General features: G+C 36.2%; 1 protein-coding gene across 1 annotated transcript in view; it reads left to right on the forward strand.

Annotated features, from left to right (window-relative positions):
* Nucleotides 1-17,246, forward strand: part of CHSY3 (chondroitin sulfate synthase 3) — a 258,578-nt gene that overhangs the window by 2,464 nt on the left and 238,868 nt on the right. The window contains exon 2 of the mRNA XM_019756145.3: nucleotides 632-915. Within this exon, the coding sequence (XP_019611704.3) occupies nucleotides 632-915 (284 nt within the window). The remainder of the gene's footprint in view (nucleotides 1-631; nucleotides 916-17,246) is intronic.

Below are 17,246 nucleotides of genomic sequence, written 5' to 3' on the forward strand. Positions count from 1 at the left end.
CTACTTAGTCCAGTGTGTCAGCTTGTAGAATAACAAATGCTTTTGAACTGTGTTAGCTGTAGATTTTCATTTTTAAATTGACTTTCTTGATGAACTCACAAAGTATAAGTAAACCAATTATGTTCTTTAATTTGTCACAAGTGTTTATGTTTTTTCTAAATGGGTGCCCTTCAAAGTTCCAAAGTTAAATTTCAAGACAAATTAAGAACAAAACAGTAAACTAAATCAATTGTCAGGAAAAAATAATTATTGGATATTAACAGTCTGCCAATCAATGCTGTATATCAATATTTAATATTCTGTTTCTGGGAATTTTAATATTCAAACATGCTAAGAAACCTTCTTATTCTCCCTATCATTATTTCACCTTTAAAAAAATCTGATGATTTTTAGAATTATTAAGGTTTTTCAGTGACCTTGACTAGAAGGTTGATAACATTTTATTATGATTTAATTAATAAACTATAAATTAATGTTTTTACAATAGAATATTCAGAGAGTTTTCTTCTTTATAATTGCATAAGACTTATGGGGAGTTTACACACAATATGGGAAGTTCTGTCCCTTACTTTGTACACATAAATGATTATGAAATTAGGAAGAGGAATGATTGTTGCCTTTCTCTTTGTAGGTGACAAGCTAGAAGAGTTTCTGAGATCACTGAATAGCAGCAAGCCCCTCTACCTGGGCCAGACTGGCCTGGGGAACATTGAAGAGCTGGGAAAGCTGGGGCTGGAGCCTGGGGAGAACTTCTGCATGGGGGGACCTGGCATGATCTTCAGTCGAGAGGTTCTCAGGAGGATGGTGCCGCATATTGGTGAATGCCTCAGAGAAATGTACACGACGCATGAGGACGTGGAAGTAGGAAGATGTGTTCGACGTTTTGGTGGGACTCAGTGTGTCTGGTCGTATGAGGTAAGACTTGAGCTATGATGCAAGTGTTTCCATATTATAGGTGGGTGACAGCTTACAGTTTGGGCCAGTGATTCTGTTTATTCTCTCTGTATCTTTTTATTTGCTTGAAAATGATAGCAGCTGGTTATGGATGCAGGATAATGGTGGGACATATCTTCCTTATTAGAGCTATGACCTGTCTGAGGCTTTCTTATTAGTGTGGCCATCTTAACTTGAATCAGCAGCCTATAAATATGCCCATGTCTCTGAAAAATGCTTTTATTTGCTTTTTTTGCTGTCACTAGCAAGAGGACTAATTTTATTTTCTTGGGCTGTAGCTTTTAGCATTGGATACTTTGTTGTTTTTGTTGCTGTTTTGGGTAGGCATGTAATTGCATGTGTATGTTTTCAAATAGTTAAAAATCTGACGTTTCTTTGAAGATTTTCACGTGGAAATTTAACGTATTTTTTTTAAAGCATAGGAAGAGTCAACTCATACTATATCACTTATGATAGATTCACTCACAACATTTTCAAAGAAATCAATTATCTGGAAAAACGAATAGTTCTGAAGATGTTAAGTAACCGCTTGGTGTTTTGACCGATTCCCTAAAAGTTGTTTATGTCTGCTCTCATTCCATTTTCTGAACAGCAATGATTATTTAAATCATCTGAATTAGGAACTGTTGTATAATTGCAGTGATTAGTTTTATGAAATACTGAGATTTTTTTCCGTTCAGAAATTGGTTTTGAAATGAAATACAATTTTATTTAAAATAGCTTTCCTGAAAGAAAATCTTAGTAAAAATTGACTTAACAGTTAAATAGTGTATCGCAGTTTTCAGTGTAGTTTGGTTTTCAGGCTGTTGGAGTTGAATATATTTTAGCTACCCAGTGCATACCTTTGTAAATTATAACAACTCATTTACTTATTTTTTTTTTTTCATATTTTCATGTCCTTTGGTATAGAAGAAACATTTTATGTAAATATGTTCCCTGTGATGTCATCATACCTCAAGATGAGACAGTCCCACTCATTTTTCTTTTAGAAGTATAATCTCACTTTTGTTAATTTTGCTTTCTTTTTTGTAATTTGTGGTATTTACACTTTGGGGAAAAAGTTCTTATATTTATTACAGAAAGTAAAAATTATTTGCTAACTAGTTATTTGAAATAAGTATTATGCAAATTTAAAATCCTTGCTTTTGTTAAGAAAAAGTCTTGTAGGATGTCACTTCATAGTCATTACACTTTTTATTAACTTCTCACAATACATTTGAATTTTAGATTGACACTTGTCCATCACTGATTCCAGAATCTGTGTGAAAACAAACATTCCTACATATTTCCTAGCAGTAGAAAATACTATTTTCTAAAGGAATACTGTTTCAGAATGTTGACTTTATGTTTTGCAAAACAATTATATAGAATTTATTTTGTTTTGGAATTTAAAGGTGCTATTTAAGCAATACCTATTTTAGAGGAGGCATTGATTTAATCCTAATACACAGCCTCTACATCTTATTTAAAAGAATGATGGAAAATTATATTACCAAGGAATATATGAAACAGCATCTGTTAATAAATTTAGGAAAGCTAAGTATACAATTGTATCTAAGTATTTTAATATTAGGGTGTGTTCTATGTTTCACAAAACCCCTGAGTACTTCAGTTGGGGCACAGCCAAACTAAGCCTTTCCAGTTTGGATTTTAGGTTGTTGAAAAGATGTGAGTCTATGCTAGTGTTCATATGATATGGAAAAATTTATTCCACTCTGGGCTGGCATCCTGAATAAAGGTGAGATTTTACATCTGGCCATAGAATGAGTTATGAAATTGATCAGTAATTTTGTTTACATATATTTTTTTAAAAGAACCATCTGTGACAGAACTTGCTTAAGATTTTGAATTTTATATGTCTATATCTTTCATGGATTTCAGGATTTTGTTTGGCTTTTCCTCCTAATTAAAGTTCTTGTAGAGTTAGGAGCACTGTTACAGACACATATTCACGATTTTTGAGTTTGAGTAGATGGAACGTTCATGATGCAATATCTTAGAAAAAATGATGAACACACTTGCAGATCTTGTAGGAAGAGAATTGGACAAAAATGTTAAAATATATAGATGGTGTAGCTTTTCTTGAATATAACATATTTTTTATGCAACATAGAAATCTTCTAGTATTCTTCTTTACTGTTCAATTAAAGTCTACTTTCTCTGTGTTGTATATAAAATTAAGCATAATATTGAGAAAGAATATGAACTTGAATTTGGATTTGAGTCACTACTCTACTACTTATTAGTTTCATTGTTTTTTTGTAAGTTCTCTGAGCCTTGTTTAATTCAACTGAAAATGGAGATAATAACAGTGTCTACCTCAGATATTAGGGAGGATGAAGAGAAATGCTGAAAGGATCCAAGTAAAACCCTTAATACAGTGGCCAGCACATAGTAAATTGTCAGTAGATGTTAGCTATTATTGTTATAATGCTGAGTAGGTCATGTACTATGTTATATATAACATGGATTCATTGGTTTTATTAATTTAATAATTATTAGTAATGAGTGATATGTCTATATCCAGAGTCAAACTATAAATAAACTAATTTTTTTTTCAGTTAAAGAATCCAAGATTAAGCTTTTTTTGACAAAGAATAAGAAACCAAGATGTTTCAGTATTTTAGAAGTGTATGGAATTCAATATCAGTAAAACTTATTATAAAATCTGGAATCCTGTCAAAAACATGCATTCCAAATATTTGCTTCAGTCTTTAAACATCATATTAAATAACTGATCTTGAGACAGTGTGGAAAATACTATTTGACAAGTGATTAGTATACATTTTTAAGGACTATCAAGCAAATCAGACTTTCTACATTAAAAAATTATTACTGTATAGATTTTTACATTAGTTGCCAAAACAGTAGCCTCTCTTTCTCAGTTTCTCTAGAATGTTCGGCAGGAAAGTAAATCTGTAGTATCCCATTCTGCAGTCAGCTCACACGACCACCCAGGAACTTGTCTGTCATGCCAGCTGGAACCTCCTTCACGTTCCTCAGGTGTTTCAGGAAATGATGTATAGCTTCTGTTCTTCCTCGCCGTAAGGTCCTGGTGGTCTGCCCGAAGGTCCTGGTGGTCTGCCCGTTAGCCTCTTGTTCTGTGTCCCTCTCCATCATCTCCACCCACTTTTCCATTTTTCTTCTGTCTTTAATGATACGTAAATTACAAATGCCATGTTGATATGCACTGCTTTTCATCAGGTTTGCGATGCATTAACGTGCTCGTCACAGGCCAATCCCGATATGCCAAGTGATCACAGGATGTGCACCAGATCACACTTAGGGCCCAGGAAGGGCTTGACCTCTTCTGAGTAAAGATGTGAGCTTCAGATAGACTGGTTCTCTGCGTGCCTGAGACCATTGGAGAGTCAGAATTGAGATTCTCCCTTCCCCACCTGAAGGTAGAAACATAGTTTTCAAGGACATACAGCAGAGGTTACCAGTCAAGGAATGTGATGGGTTGCTGTTATACTCATTTATACCTCAAATTGTATCAGTAAAGTTACTGACTGAAGCATGTTTGTCAAAAATTATTCTATTCACTCAGTGTTAGAGTTTATTGGCATCTACTGTGGGCCAAGTTCGTATTTTTGGTTGAGCTCTATCTTGGCTACTGTTTTTCTAGTTATCTGAGCTGCAGTCTGGCAGCTTGGGAGGCTGCATGTGGCTCTTGAACATTGTTTGGCACATGGAGTGTTTTAAGGTTTTTTGTTTTTGTTTTTTGCTGCCTTTAACAGAGGCAAGCAGTCTTCAGTCACTGCCATATCCTCTTGTCCACCAGACTTTCCTTCCACATTTATTTTGACGTTTAACTCCTTGCATGTTTAATTCTCCTTGCATGTTTATTTTATTTTAATTGGCCCAGGTAGGCGTAAGAGTCTTGAACCAGCTAATCCAGATGTGGCAAATTTCATTAAAATATCTCTAGAAAATGAAGTAGTTTTCCAGTGAGAAGGAGATGTGTACTTTAAATACTTTAATTTTCAGAAGAATTAATTTTTTTATCAAACGTGGCTGTTAGAATTGTGTATTATATAATACAGGTATACTTTGTTATAGGTATATTTTTACTAAATAGCTAGAACATAAATGTACATGTTTATGTAATTCATTTTCAGCCTGATTCTTAGCAGAGTTGGAAGTTCTGGGGTTTTTTTGTTTGTTTTAGTAAGGTCACTTATATTTAAGCATTAACATAATTTTAATTTCAGTAAGTTTTCTCTCTTTGAAGGAGTTTTGCATTTCATCTGTCTAAGGGTCATTTTTAGAATAGTTTGAATTTATCTTTATAATATTTGCAGTTAAATGGAACCAAAGAATACATATCTTTATTTCATCTAATTAAATGTTATTTCCAAGATAACATAGCTCCATGTTGATAAAAATACTTCTCTATGGATTTAAAAATCCACTTCTTATGACTAAACAGATTTTTCTTAGATTCTATAAAGAGTTTTAAGTTCACGCCAGAATGTCTTATGTCTAATCTTGACCCCTTAAAGACTGTAAACACCGTAGAAAATTACATTTTTTCACAAAAGGGTATGTTCTGGAAATATTTCCCTGGGCTTTTAATACCAGAGAGCTGCACCATAACAAATTTAACTATATCTAAGTTCTTCATAACATAACCAGTAAGGTTCAAATACCTGTGCCATTCTTGTAGGGCATATCATTCTTAGCTTTTTCCTAATACTTAGGGGCTTCCCTCTCCTGTAATGCCAATTTTACTGTATCATGAACATAGTTTATGCCCAAAGGTATATTAATATCTATGGAAAAGTGTAACTCTGGAATTTCGATCTAAAATTCAGGCTTTCAAAAATCTTTTCTTGATTCTGATTCAGTCATATTTAGTTTTTAACTTAACTAAAGGCAGGACGCCTCTCACACCTACTTTCCCACCCCCATTCCACTTGTCAGATGAAATCATCATGCCTTGATTTTTTAAAAGATTTTTATTAAAATATAGCTAACATACAACATCATATTAGTTTCAGGTATACACCATAGTTTTTCAACATTTATATACCTAAAGAAGGGATCACCATGATAGGTCCAGCAACCATCTGACACTGTACCATGCTCTCACAGTATTACTGACTATATTCTCTATGCTATATATTACAATTCCATGATTTATTTGTTTTATACCTGGAAATTTAGACCTCTTATTCCACTTCACTTCCCCCCTTTTTAATTTTAAATTACAGTTGGCCTTCAATATTAATTTCAGGGGTATAGCATAGTGGTTAGACATTTATATAATTTAAGAAACGATCCTCCTAGTCTAATACCCACCTGGCACTATGCATAGTTATTGCCATATTATTGACTATATTGCCTATGCTTTACTTTACATCCCCATGACTACCAATTTCTACTTCTTAATCCCTTCCCCTTGTTCACGCTGCCCTCCAAACCCCTTTCATCTATCACCCCAAGAAATCTAGTACCCATCTGACAACATACATATTAACAGTATTACAGTATGGTTGACTATATTCCTTATGCTATATCCTATGTCCCCATAACTACTTTTTAACAACCAACTTGTACTTCTTAGTCCCTTCCCTTTTTTTCATCCAAACCTCTAACACCCCTCCCATCTGGCAATCATCAAAATGTTTTCTGTATCTATGTGCTTGTTTCTGTTTTTTTGTTTGTTTGTTTGTTTGTTTGCTTATTCTGTTCTTTGGATTCCTTATATGAGTGAAATCACATTGCATCTGTCTTTCTCTGTCTGATACTCCACTCAGCACAATACCCTCCAGATCCATCCCTGCCACTACAGTTGGCAAGAACCCATTCCCTTCCATGTCCCAGTAATATTCCATTGTATGTATGTACCACCTCCTGTTTATTAGTTCTTCCATCGATGGGCACCCAGGCTGCCTCCACATCTTGGCCATTGTAAACAGTGCTGCAATGAACATATGGATGCACACATCCCCTCGAAGTAGTGTTTTGGGTTTCTTCTGATAAATACGCAAAAATGGGATTACTGGGTCCTTCTTTGTCTCTTGTTATAGCCTTTGTTTTAAAGTTTGTTTTGTCTGCTCTAAGTATTGTTACCCCAGCTTTTTTGTGTGTGTTTTTCGTTTCCGTTTTTATGAAATAGCTTTTTCTATCCCTTTACTTTCCGTCTGTGTGTCTTTCAATCTGAAGTGAGTCTCTTGTAGGCAGCATATGTATGGGTTTATTTTCTTACCCATTCAGCCTTCCTGTGTCTTTTGATTAGAGCATTGAATCCATTTACACTGAAAGTAATTGTTGATATGTAGCTATTGCCCGTTTATTATTCGTAATTGTGATTTTTTTTTTTTTTTTTTTTCCATCTTAAGTCCCTCTAACATTCCTTGTAATACTGGTTTGGTGGTGATGAACTCCTTTAGCTCTTTCTTGTCTGGGAAGGTCTTTATCTGTCCTTTGATTTTAAGTGATAGCCTTGCTGGATATAGTACCCTTGGTTATTGGTCCTTGCTTTTCATCATGTCGAATATTTTGTGCCAGTCCCTTCTGGCCTGCAAATTTTCAGTTGAGAAATCAGCTGACAATCTTACGGGAGCCCTTATATATTACGAGTTGCCTTTCTCTTGCTGCTTTTCGGGTTCTCTTTTTGTCCTTAACCTTTGCCATTTTAATTGTAATGTGTCTTGGTGTGGGCCTGCTGGGGTTCATCTTGTTTGGGACTCTCCACTTCCTGGACTTGTATGTTTATTTCCTTTGCCAGGTTAGGGAAGTCATTATTTTTTCAAAGAGGTTCTCAATCCCTTGCTTTCTTTCTTCTCTTTCTGGTACCCCTATGATGCAAGTGTTGTCATGCTTGATGTTGTCCCAGCGGTCTCTTAAACTCTCCTCATTTTTTAAAATTCTTTTTGCTGTTTTGATTGGATGTTTTCTGCTGCCTTGTCTTCCAAATCACTGATTTGATTCTCTACTTCATCTAGCCTGCTGGTGATTCCTTCTAGTGTGGTCTTCATTTCAGTTATTGTATTCTTCACTTCTGACTGGTTCTTTTTTATGATTTCTATGTCCTTTTCTTATGCTTGCTATCTCTCTGTTGAAGTTCTCATTAAGCTTCTTGAGCATCCTTGTAAGCATTGTTTTGAACTCCGTCTCTGGTAGGTCATTTGTCTCCATTTTGTATAGTGTTTTCCTGGAGTTTTCTCCTGTATTTTCATTTGGGATGTATTTCTTTGTTTCCTCATTTTGGCTGCCTCTCTCTGTTTGTTTCTATGTATTAGGTAGATCTATTGTGTTTTTCAGTCTTGGCCGGGTGACCTTATGTAATAGGTGCCCTGTGGGGTCCTGGCACAGTCTCCCTGGTCACCTGCTCCCAGTGCTCTAGGAGTGTCCCTTGTGTGGGTTGTATATGCCCTATTGTTATAGTTGAGCCTTGATTGCTATTGGCACATCACTAAGTGAGACTGGCCCTCAGGCTGACTGGCTATGGGGTTTGGCCACATCCATAGCTTATGGGATGCTGTGAGGGGGGCCTTACCCCATGGAGTGCGATTCACCCCAGTGGGCTCTGGTGTGTTGAGACGACCTTTTGTGCGTGGTACTTTTGGAGCTAATTGGACAGTGCTCTGCTGTGGTCTGAAGCCAACTTCCAAGTATGGTGGTTCTGGGGCCTCTTGAGAGGGTATCTGGTGCAGGCCCAGGTCACCCACAGCCTGTGACCGATGGGGGACTACCTGGTAGGAGCTACAAAGCGATTCATGGTTGTTCGTTGCCTGTGCTCATCCTGGAGGCATGTGGGAGAGGCCACACTGTGAACCAATACTGGGCCTGGGGTAACTCCAAAAAAATCCAGGACACCCTGAGGCCTGTTGCCACCTGTCAGCTCCCTTAAGGTTCAGCCCCTGATGTGGTACAGGTGGTACATGAGTTGAATAAGGCAGGGTCTCAGGGAGTCACTAGAGTGGGAAGTGTTGTGGTTACCAGGTTAATGTAGATTCTTGTTGGTGCCAGTGCTGAGCCTGGAGCTACTCAGCAAAAGTCTCAGAGTACACTGAGGTCAGTTGCCACCCACCTGGCTCCCGTAGACTCTGATAGTTTGGTAGTTTTTTAAGAAAGAGTGCAATGTGGACAGGGCTGGCTGCTCGAGAAAAAGTGCCTGTAGCGTTGGGGGAGTTGGGTGAGGCAAGTTCCCAGCAGAGCTCACTTGACCAATTCTGATTCAGATTTGGCCATGGTGTGGGTGGGCTCAACACAGGAAAGATGGAGCCTATCTGCCACCTGCGTGGGAGAAGGAGCCTACACGGGGAAAATGGTGACTCTCCTCCAGTCCTCGCCACAAAGCCACACACCTCAGTCTGCCCCCTGTATGCCTGAAAGCCTCCGAGTCACCGTCCCTACACCAGAGCCCAGGGTGAGTGCCTGAGAATGAGAGGGTCGGTGTGTCTGCTGTTTAAGAGGATGTCTGGGTATCTCGCAGCCTTCCATCCCACCCAGATGATCGGAATCCCCACTGTTTTTCACAGCCAGGTGTGGGGGCTCCTCTTCCCGGCACCAGTACTCCAGGCTGGGGAGCCTGGTGTGGGCCTGGGATCCCTCACTCCTCTGGGGGGAACCTCCACGGCCAAGATATCTCTCCTGATTCTCAAACACTACACAGAGGTTTGGGGTCAGTCCATTTCACATCTCCACCTCTCCTACCAGTCTTAACATAACTTCTTCTTTATATCCTTAGTTATAAAACTTCTGTTTAGCCAGACTTCAGATGGTTCTCTATGTTGATTGTTCTATAATTTAGTTGTAATTTTAATGTGTTCACGGAAGGACAAAGGCACAGTGTTTATCTACTGTGCCGTTTTGGACCTCCTGCTTTGATTCTTTTTTTTTTGGGAAATTTCTTTTCTGCCACATGCTTTCTTCATTGTACAAAATAAAATTGCATTCCAAATTGAAGGAGAAACATGGTATGGCTTTTCCATATTTTGTAGTCTTAGCTAGTTTATTTTTATTGTTAACTGATGCATTGATCATTTGAATCGTGACAATGTATGCTTTCCAAGAAGATGGTTTTCAACAGTTGTGAATGTTAAGTTTGGATAATGTTTCCATGCAATTTAAACAGCTCCATGATAACATAAATGCTCATATTAGTTGAGAAATTTTGGATATTCTTTCTCTTTAACTGAGCATAAGTATTTTAATTTCCTGAAAAAATTCCAAGTCAATTTTCTGTCTACTTCCACTTTCTTTGTCTTGGTCTGCAAAAAGCTCTTTTGAGAAACATTTATTTCAATCTCTTTTCTACCTAGTGAATTTGTGCTCAACATACAAAGAAATGTATTTTATCATATAACTATATTGAGTTTTACCTTAGTTATAGTGTGTTATTTCTTTTGCACAAAGGTATAACTTTTAATAAGATATTTGATAACAAAAAACCTTTTAGTAAGATATTTTTAATAACATAAAAATAATCAGGGCCTTGATTCATATGAGTCATTTGATATTTATGAACAATAGGGAAACCTAACTGAAAAATTGAGGGCTTATAGTTCTTTAGAATTCTAATGTTCTCTTTATTTACTGTCCCTCGTTAAGGGTACAATACCCTTGTTAAGTCTTAACTGCATATAAATCAGTTTGAGTCATGACATAACATTTAATGTTACCCTGTTTCGAAAAGGTGTTGGATATTTATAGTACAATAAGAATGTTATAAGTTTCTAAATTAAGTGAATCAAAAGAATATATTTTTAAAAAAATTCAGCAGGCACTGTTTTCGTATGAACTAATAAATGAAATGGATTTCTTAACTTTTTGTGATTTTAAAATCTTTATTCACCATTTATAATTTTGAAAGCCATGTCCCTCATTCTTCACAGTCAATGGTATGTGAACTTTTTATTATCCCTTTCAGTTTCATTTATTTTTATTGTAGATGGGTTAAAGAAATACACATATGAATAAAAGTAATGTACAATAAAATAAAATTAAAACATGAAGAAACAAGGGGAAAAGGGAAAACGTATAGAAAAATAAGGAAAAAAAAACTTGTAAAAGTACATGTTGGGCTCTTGTTTTCCTGGCATTAAAGAAAACCCTAACTCCTGACTTAACTGTGACACGGAGACCTGAGAGAAATCTTCCCCACAGAACAGACACGGCTCTGAGGGATTACATACTCAGCACTTCTGTGATAAGTGGAATAGCACCATTTGCAAGGGGGTTTCTTATAAATCCCCTGAATATAAGCCAGGACTGTAATACACAGGGTAGTTCTGCAGGAGTTCTACCTGGAGTCAATGCTATGGTGGTTAAGTGCACCATTGTTTGGTACCTTGCTTGATTTTATTTTAAAATTTAGAATACTCTTCGGAGAGCCCTCCATGGATATTACTTCTCACTCAAATGTTTTATATTAGGCCAATGGGAAATTTGAGTTAAGCATATTCTCTGGTGAGAACCAAGAGTACAGCTACTGTGTCGTTGGTTAAGGTAGATGTATGATTGTACTTTGCTAATCAAGAGGAGTGTAGAGATACCAGCTACAAATGGAAGAATCAAACCAGATCAGGGACAAGATGGCCACCCCACCTGAGGAGCACACGGGCCTGAGAGAATCAGTCCCTAATGACTTGGCCTCGTGTTAGCAGTGTGGTTACCTAGCTATTGAGTTCATTACTAACTTAATAATTATACTTATATAATTATATAAGTACTATATAAATTATAGAATCAATTATATATTTATTAAATTTATATATAAATATATATTTAATTTAAGGTAAAATTTGCTTGCACAGATTAAAATATGGAAAGATCAGCATTTTAGTGAAAAAACTATATTTTAATCTCATGTTTCATTATACAGAAATAAATTTTATTGAATATAAGTATGCTTAGTATACATGATGAGTAAGTTAAAATATGAAAAAAAATAGAGTTACATTGAAAATAGTACGCCTTAGAATTAAGTCATCTTACATCTTATGTAGCCAGCTGATATCATTGGCTCAAATATGTTTACCGAGTACTTTCTATCAGCAGTGAACACACAGACCTTCCTTGTCCTCATGGAGCTCGCAGGGAGGAGGAGTCAGACTTCTAACCAAGCTCTTGCTGCCACTGATACAGAATTGGGTTCCCTGTCTCTGTCATCCTTCTTCATTCTTCTTTTTCGTTCTAAGTCATGAAGGCTCCAGTTGGATCCAACAGTGTCTCGGAACTAGGATCAAATAATTCTTATTTTAGTTTTTATTTTTTTATTTTTATTTTATTTTAGTTTTTTTAAAGGAGTATCTTTCTCTTTGTATTACTGTTTTCTGAAGAGGAGAAAAATAAAGACACGTGTAGTAATTTTATTGCATATTAATATATTTTGTGTCTATTGTATAGCACAGATCATTAGGATTTTTTTTTTTTTTAAATTAAGTCTTAAATCAGACTGCCTAGTTTCAAATTCCAGCTGTTTGGACAAGTTATTTTTCTCTGTGTCTTCGTTTCCTTATCTATTGAATGGATATAATAATAGTACTTAACTTCACAGAACTCTTATGAAGGTTAAGTGAGTCAATGTGTATAGCAGCACTCAGAATAATATCTGGCAGTGTTAAGTGTTCTGTAACTGTTAGCTATTTTTGCAGATACAAAATAGCATAAAATAGTGCCAACTTTATACAGCCATTGTGAGGAATAAAAAGGTCAATGTATTAGAAGCTCTTACTTGACACATAATTGCTGTATAACTGTTAATTGTTATTAACATTTTCCAGTTGACAATGTTCATCTTCTTTTTTTCCTTTATGGGAAAGAAGTAACATTGATTGGAAAGAGTTTATTGCAATGCTTTTTGAAACATAGGCTTTGCTATGGTAGGGAAGGTGGTGATTCAGTGGTTCCCTACCCTGACGGCACAGCCGAATTCCCTGGGGGACTCTGAAAAATTCTGAGGATGGAACCCGTTCCTGACCCATTATATCAAATCTCTCCCAGGTGAAGCCTGGGGAATAGGTGTTTTTTAAAATTTCCTACTTCAGTGATTCTAATATGGCTCCAGGGTTTAGACCTCTATGTAAATTCTCTTATTAATTTTCTGTTTTCGATTACCCGATCCAGTCTTTAACTATTCCTTAAAAATTACTTTTTGTTTTGTTTTCCTTTTGGGAAAATCATAGGGAAGTAATCAGCACTTCTCTATTTCTTTCTACATCTGTGACTCATCTGTTCCAAAGAGCTAATCTCAGGATTTAAAGACAGAATATAAAGCCATCACAACAACCGTAATATGTTTTCTCATGGTCTGGTTTTCATGTATTTTTATTTTCATATATTACTCCTTTTGTAAAGAAAATTTCAAGATGGATTATAAAACATTCTTAGAAAAAAATATGGTTTATCCATGCAAGGCTCAAGGCTTTAGATAGCTGCTTTTATTTGTTACATTTGAGTAATATATAGTAATAGAGTTCTTAAAATACAGGCATACCTTGTTTTATTGTGTTTCATAGATGACGTTGTGATTTTTACAAATCGAAGGCAAGTCACTCCACCAGGAAAAAGATTACAACTTGCTTTATTGCAATACTCACTTTATTGCGGTGGTCTGAAACCAGACCCCCAATATCTCCAACATACGCCTGTATAGGTGGGATGTTTTCATTAGCTTGATTGCTTTAACACTGGCTTACTGAATGGGAACTCAAGAGGAAAAAAGAGTGATCTGTTTGATGATTGCAGAAACCATAACTTATTTAAAAACCTTAAACGGGTAACTGATTTCAAGCAGTCATTCTTCACAAATATTTCCATGCCCACTGCTATAGCCAGCTGCTACAATGGAGGGAAGTATAGGATACATGGGAGTGTAAGGGAAGAAGTCCTCGAGGAGAACAGAAAAATGCAATGCTTTCTCCAGACTACAAGTGAAGAATAAGGGACATTGCCAGTGAGTTGGGATGCATGGTGGGAGAACAGCATGACAGTGAATTGTGTGTTTGGTTCGAGCGTATCTGGAGGCAGGAGAAATGAGGCGCAGAAACTGTTGGTAAAACTTGATTATAAAAGGCCTTGTGTACCATCGGCAAAGGTTTAGAGTACACCTTGTACAGCAGTGACTCTTAGAATTACTGAGGGTGATGTAATTGGTTTATGTCCAGTTGCGATGGAGCCCATGAATAGTATGTTAAAAAGCTCTCTGGGGGAGGCAGAGGGGCAGTCAGAGTAAAAACTCAGTTGCACAGATAACGGACAGCTTTGAAGAGTTCTTCATCGGTGAGCTCTACGATCTGGTTACTGTGCAGTGACTGTTACATAGAAGGATGGCTCACAGGCTCTTGTGCCCAGGGATAGTGACAGACAGTTAGGACGCTATTGCCCCAGACAGAAGGATGAGTCTTCATGAGAGTCAAAGTCGAAGTGGAGGTAAGGAGGTGGAATTGAGATCTAGTGAGAAGAGAAAATTGGCAGAAGTAGGAGATTAATTAGACGCAGGGTGGAATGGGAAAAAGTTTTGACTCAGATGATAGTAACATTCCTAGAGATGGGAAATAAAGGAAGAAGACTAGGTTTGGGTGATTGGTGTGTTTGAGGCTTGGGCAGAGGGGAAAGGAGTTCTATTTTGGATACATTACATGTCATTCATTATTCATGTATTCAACAAATACTTATTGAGCATCTAATATTCCAGACACTTTTTTAGGTGCTGGAATTATAGCAGTTAAAAGCAAACAAAAACAAACAAACAAAAAAAACAAAGTCCCTGCCTTGTTTTCTGAAGGGGAAAGACAAATAAATAGGGAAGAAGCTAAGGAATGCAGGATGGGGTAGTGCAGTTTTTAAAAAGGTGGTTAGCTGGGCCTCCCTAAGCAGATGAGCCATGCAGATTTCTGAGGGGGAAGCTCTCCAGCCAAAATCATTAGGTGGCCACGTCCCCAGAGAATTGTACTTGGCAGGTCAAGAGCTGGCCAGAAGGCAAGAGAAACTTGAGTTGAATAAGGGGCTGGCAGAGTTGTAAAATATGAAATCAGAGAGGAAAAGGCGTGAGAGATGGAGGCAAATATTATGTACAGCTTTGCAGCTCTTTGTAAATACTAATTTTTAGTAGAAAAGTGAGGCCCACATAGCATGAACAACTTTCCCAGATTAGGCAAGCAGGGGTATCACTCACTGTGAGAATTAACAGACTACATACATGCATTTAGAAAAAGCATTTTGAAGCAGTTAGTGTTTAAATTTAAAAAAAGAAAATCACACCACAGTCATAGGATGAAGTCTAGTTTGTTTAAAATTTATTTTAAGATTAGTAATTTATTTAAAATTGTTTAAAATTCAAATTGTAGCTAGTGATTTAAACCAGTAATATTATAAAATGATTCAAAACCTAAAAGCATAAAAATACATACAGTGAAAAATCTTCTTCCAAATTCCGCCTTCCATCTGCCTGGAGAGGCCCTCCCCCTACCAGCTAGCCAGTCTTTTCCCTACAGTTTCTCTTGCATGTCAGACAACTATGCATATATTGCATCCTCCCACCCTAATTTTTGTTTGCCACAAGAGGTAGCATATTATACACATTGTTCTGAGTGCTGCTTTTTTCAGTAAAGAATATTTCTTGGAGTTATTCTTGTATCAGTACCTCACTCTCATTAAATAGTCTCATTCTCATAAAACAAAAATCTTCATTCTGTTTTATCTTAATGCTGCCTAGTATTTCAAAACAGCTGAACTGTTATTTTAAGAGCAGTTGCATGCACTTATGTGAGAGCAAAACGAAATCAGACTGTGCAAGAGCCTCAACTCAATATGCAAATTCCCACCCTTTAGAGACTGCTAAAAAATTTTTAAGAAAGAGTAACAGACTCCCTAAATGATAAGCTTTTTAAGATATGTCTCATTTATTCGACAAACATTTATTGAGTACTTCTTGGGTATCAGATACTTTGACGGGTGCTGAGACAGGTAAGTTCTCTTGTCCTTGTGTAATTTATAGTCTCATAGAAGGAGAGAGAGCGTTAACAAGTAAACAGATGATCACAGACTCTGATAATAAGTGAACAGGATGATGCTGGAAAGAGTAAATATGGAGTCCACTTTGGATAACTTGGCCAGGGAAAGCTTCTAGGAAGAGGTGACATTTGAGTCCAGAGGCAAAGCATCAGAATGAACTTGGGAAGAGTTGAATATCCAGCCTAAGGAAATAGCCAGTGCAAAGGCCCTGAGGTGTGTATGGTCAGAGGCCAATGTGGTTGAGTATACACATTCAGGGAGAAAGGGGTATGAGAAGGAGGTTCCAGACAGGCAAGCACCAGATGGCAGAAGAAAAGCTTAAGAAGAGAATGAGAAGGCTTGAGAGATTTTAAAGATCTGAGTGGTGTGACTTATTTCTAACTTCATGTTCATTATTTTCATATCCTAAAAAATAATTTGTATTTGAACATATAAAACCACGATCTGATTTTTTTTGGATACGTATAGTGTGAACTGAAAGGTATCTTGATGCAAATTGTAATATTAAAAATATTTTATGTTTCTTGAATATTATGTATGTTAAGTATCTACATATTTAGTATAATAAATATACATTATATTTCATTTAGTATATTATATATACAGCATACATATTATATAATATTGAATGTAAATATGTATGTATATGTGCATAAACATTTATTAACATACAAGCTTATGAGACCAGACTTAATAGGGAGTTACAAAAGTACTTTATTACTAAATGACCAGTAAATGGATAATGGGCATAAAGCATAATAAAAGTCAAGTTATAAATTTGGGCTTCCATTTATTATATGTGATTTACTAGATCTTGTATGCAATATATTATTCATCGTATAGTTTTCTGCAATAGGATTACAATACAAATTTTGGGTTATGAAAGCACATAGCATAGAACTTTATCATACAATATTATTTGGCCGTAGACCAAAGTTCTTTTTATTTCCCTTGAAAATTTCGTTGATAATTTTAGAGAGGTAATTTATTGCATATTTATAGGACATTATTTGTTACACCTGGAGGCTGTTCTTATAATGTAGGATCATTTTATAAAATTTCTATCTGAAATGGCTTTAGTTTAGTGTTCCAAATCTTTTAAAGTACATCTCTTACTTTATGAAGCTGGAATTTTAGATTTATGAACATATAGTTCTTTTTTGTGTCTTAATTAATTGAAATGTAGGTGCTTCAGCTACAAATAAATTTAGAGTAGGATAACTTTAGATTAATTACATAGCGTGTAAATCCATCATCCCCTGATTTCCTACCCATATAATTGCTTATATTAAGATTCATGTCTTTCCCCTATGGTTGTTTAA

The sequence above is a fragment of the Rhinolophus sinicus genome, chromosome 5 (genome assembly GCF_057876585.1).
Source record: "Rhinolophus sinicus isolate RSI-liver-muscle chromosome 5, RSI-T2T, whole genome shotgun sequence".
Classification (NCBI taxonomy): Eukaryota; Metazoa; Chordata; class Mammalia; order Chiroptera; family Rhinolophidae; genus Rhinolophus; species Rhinolophus sinicus.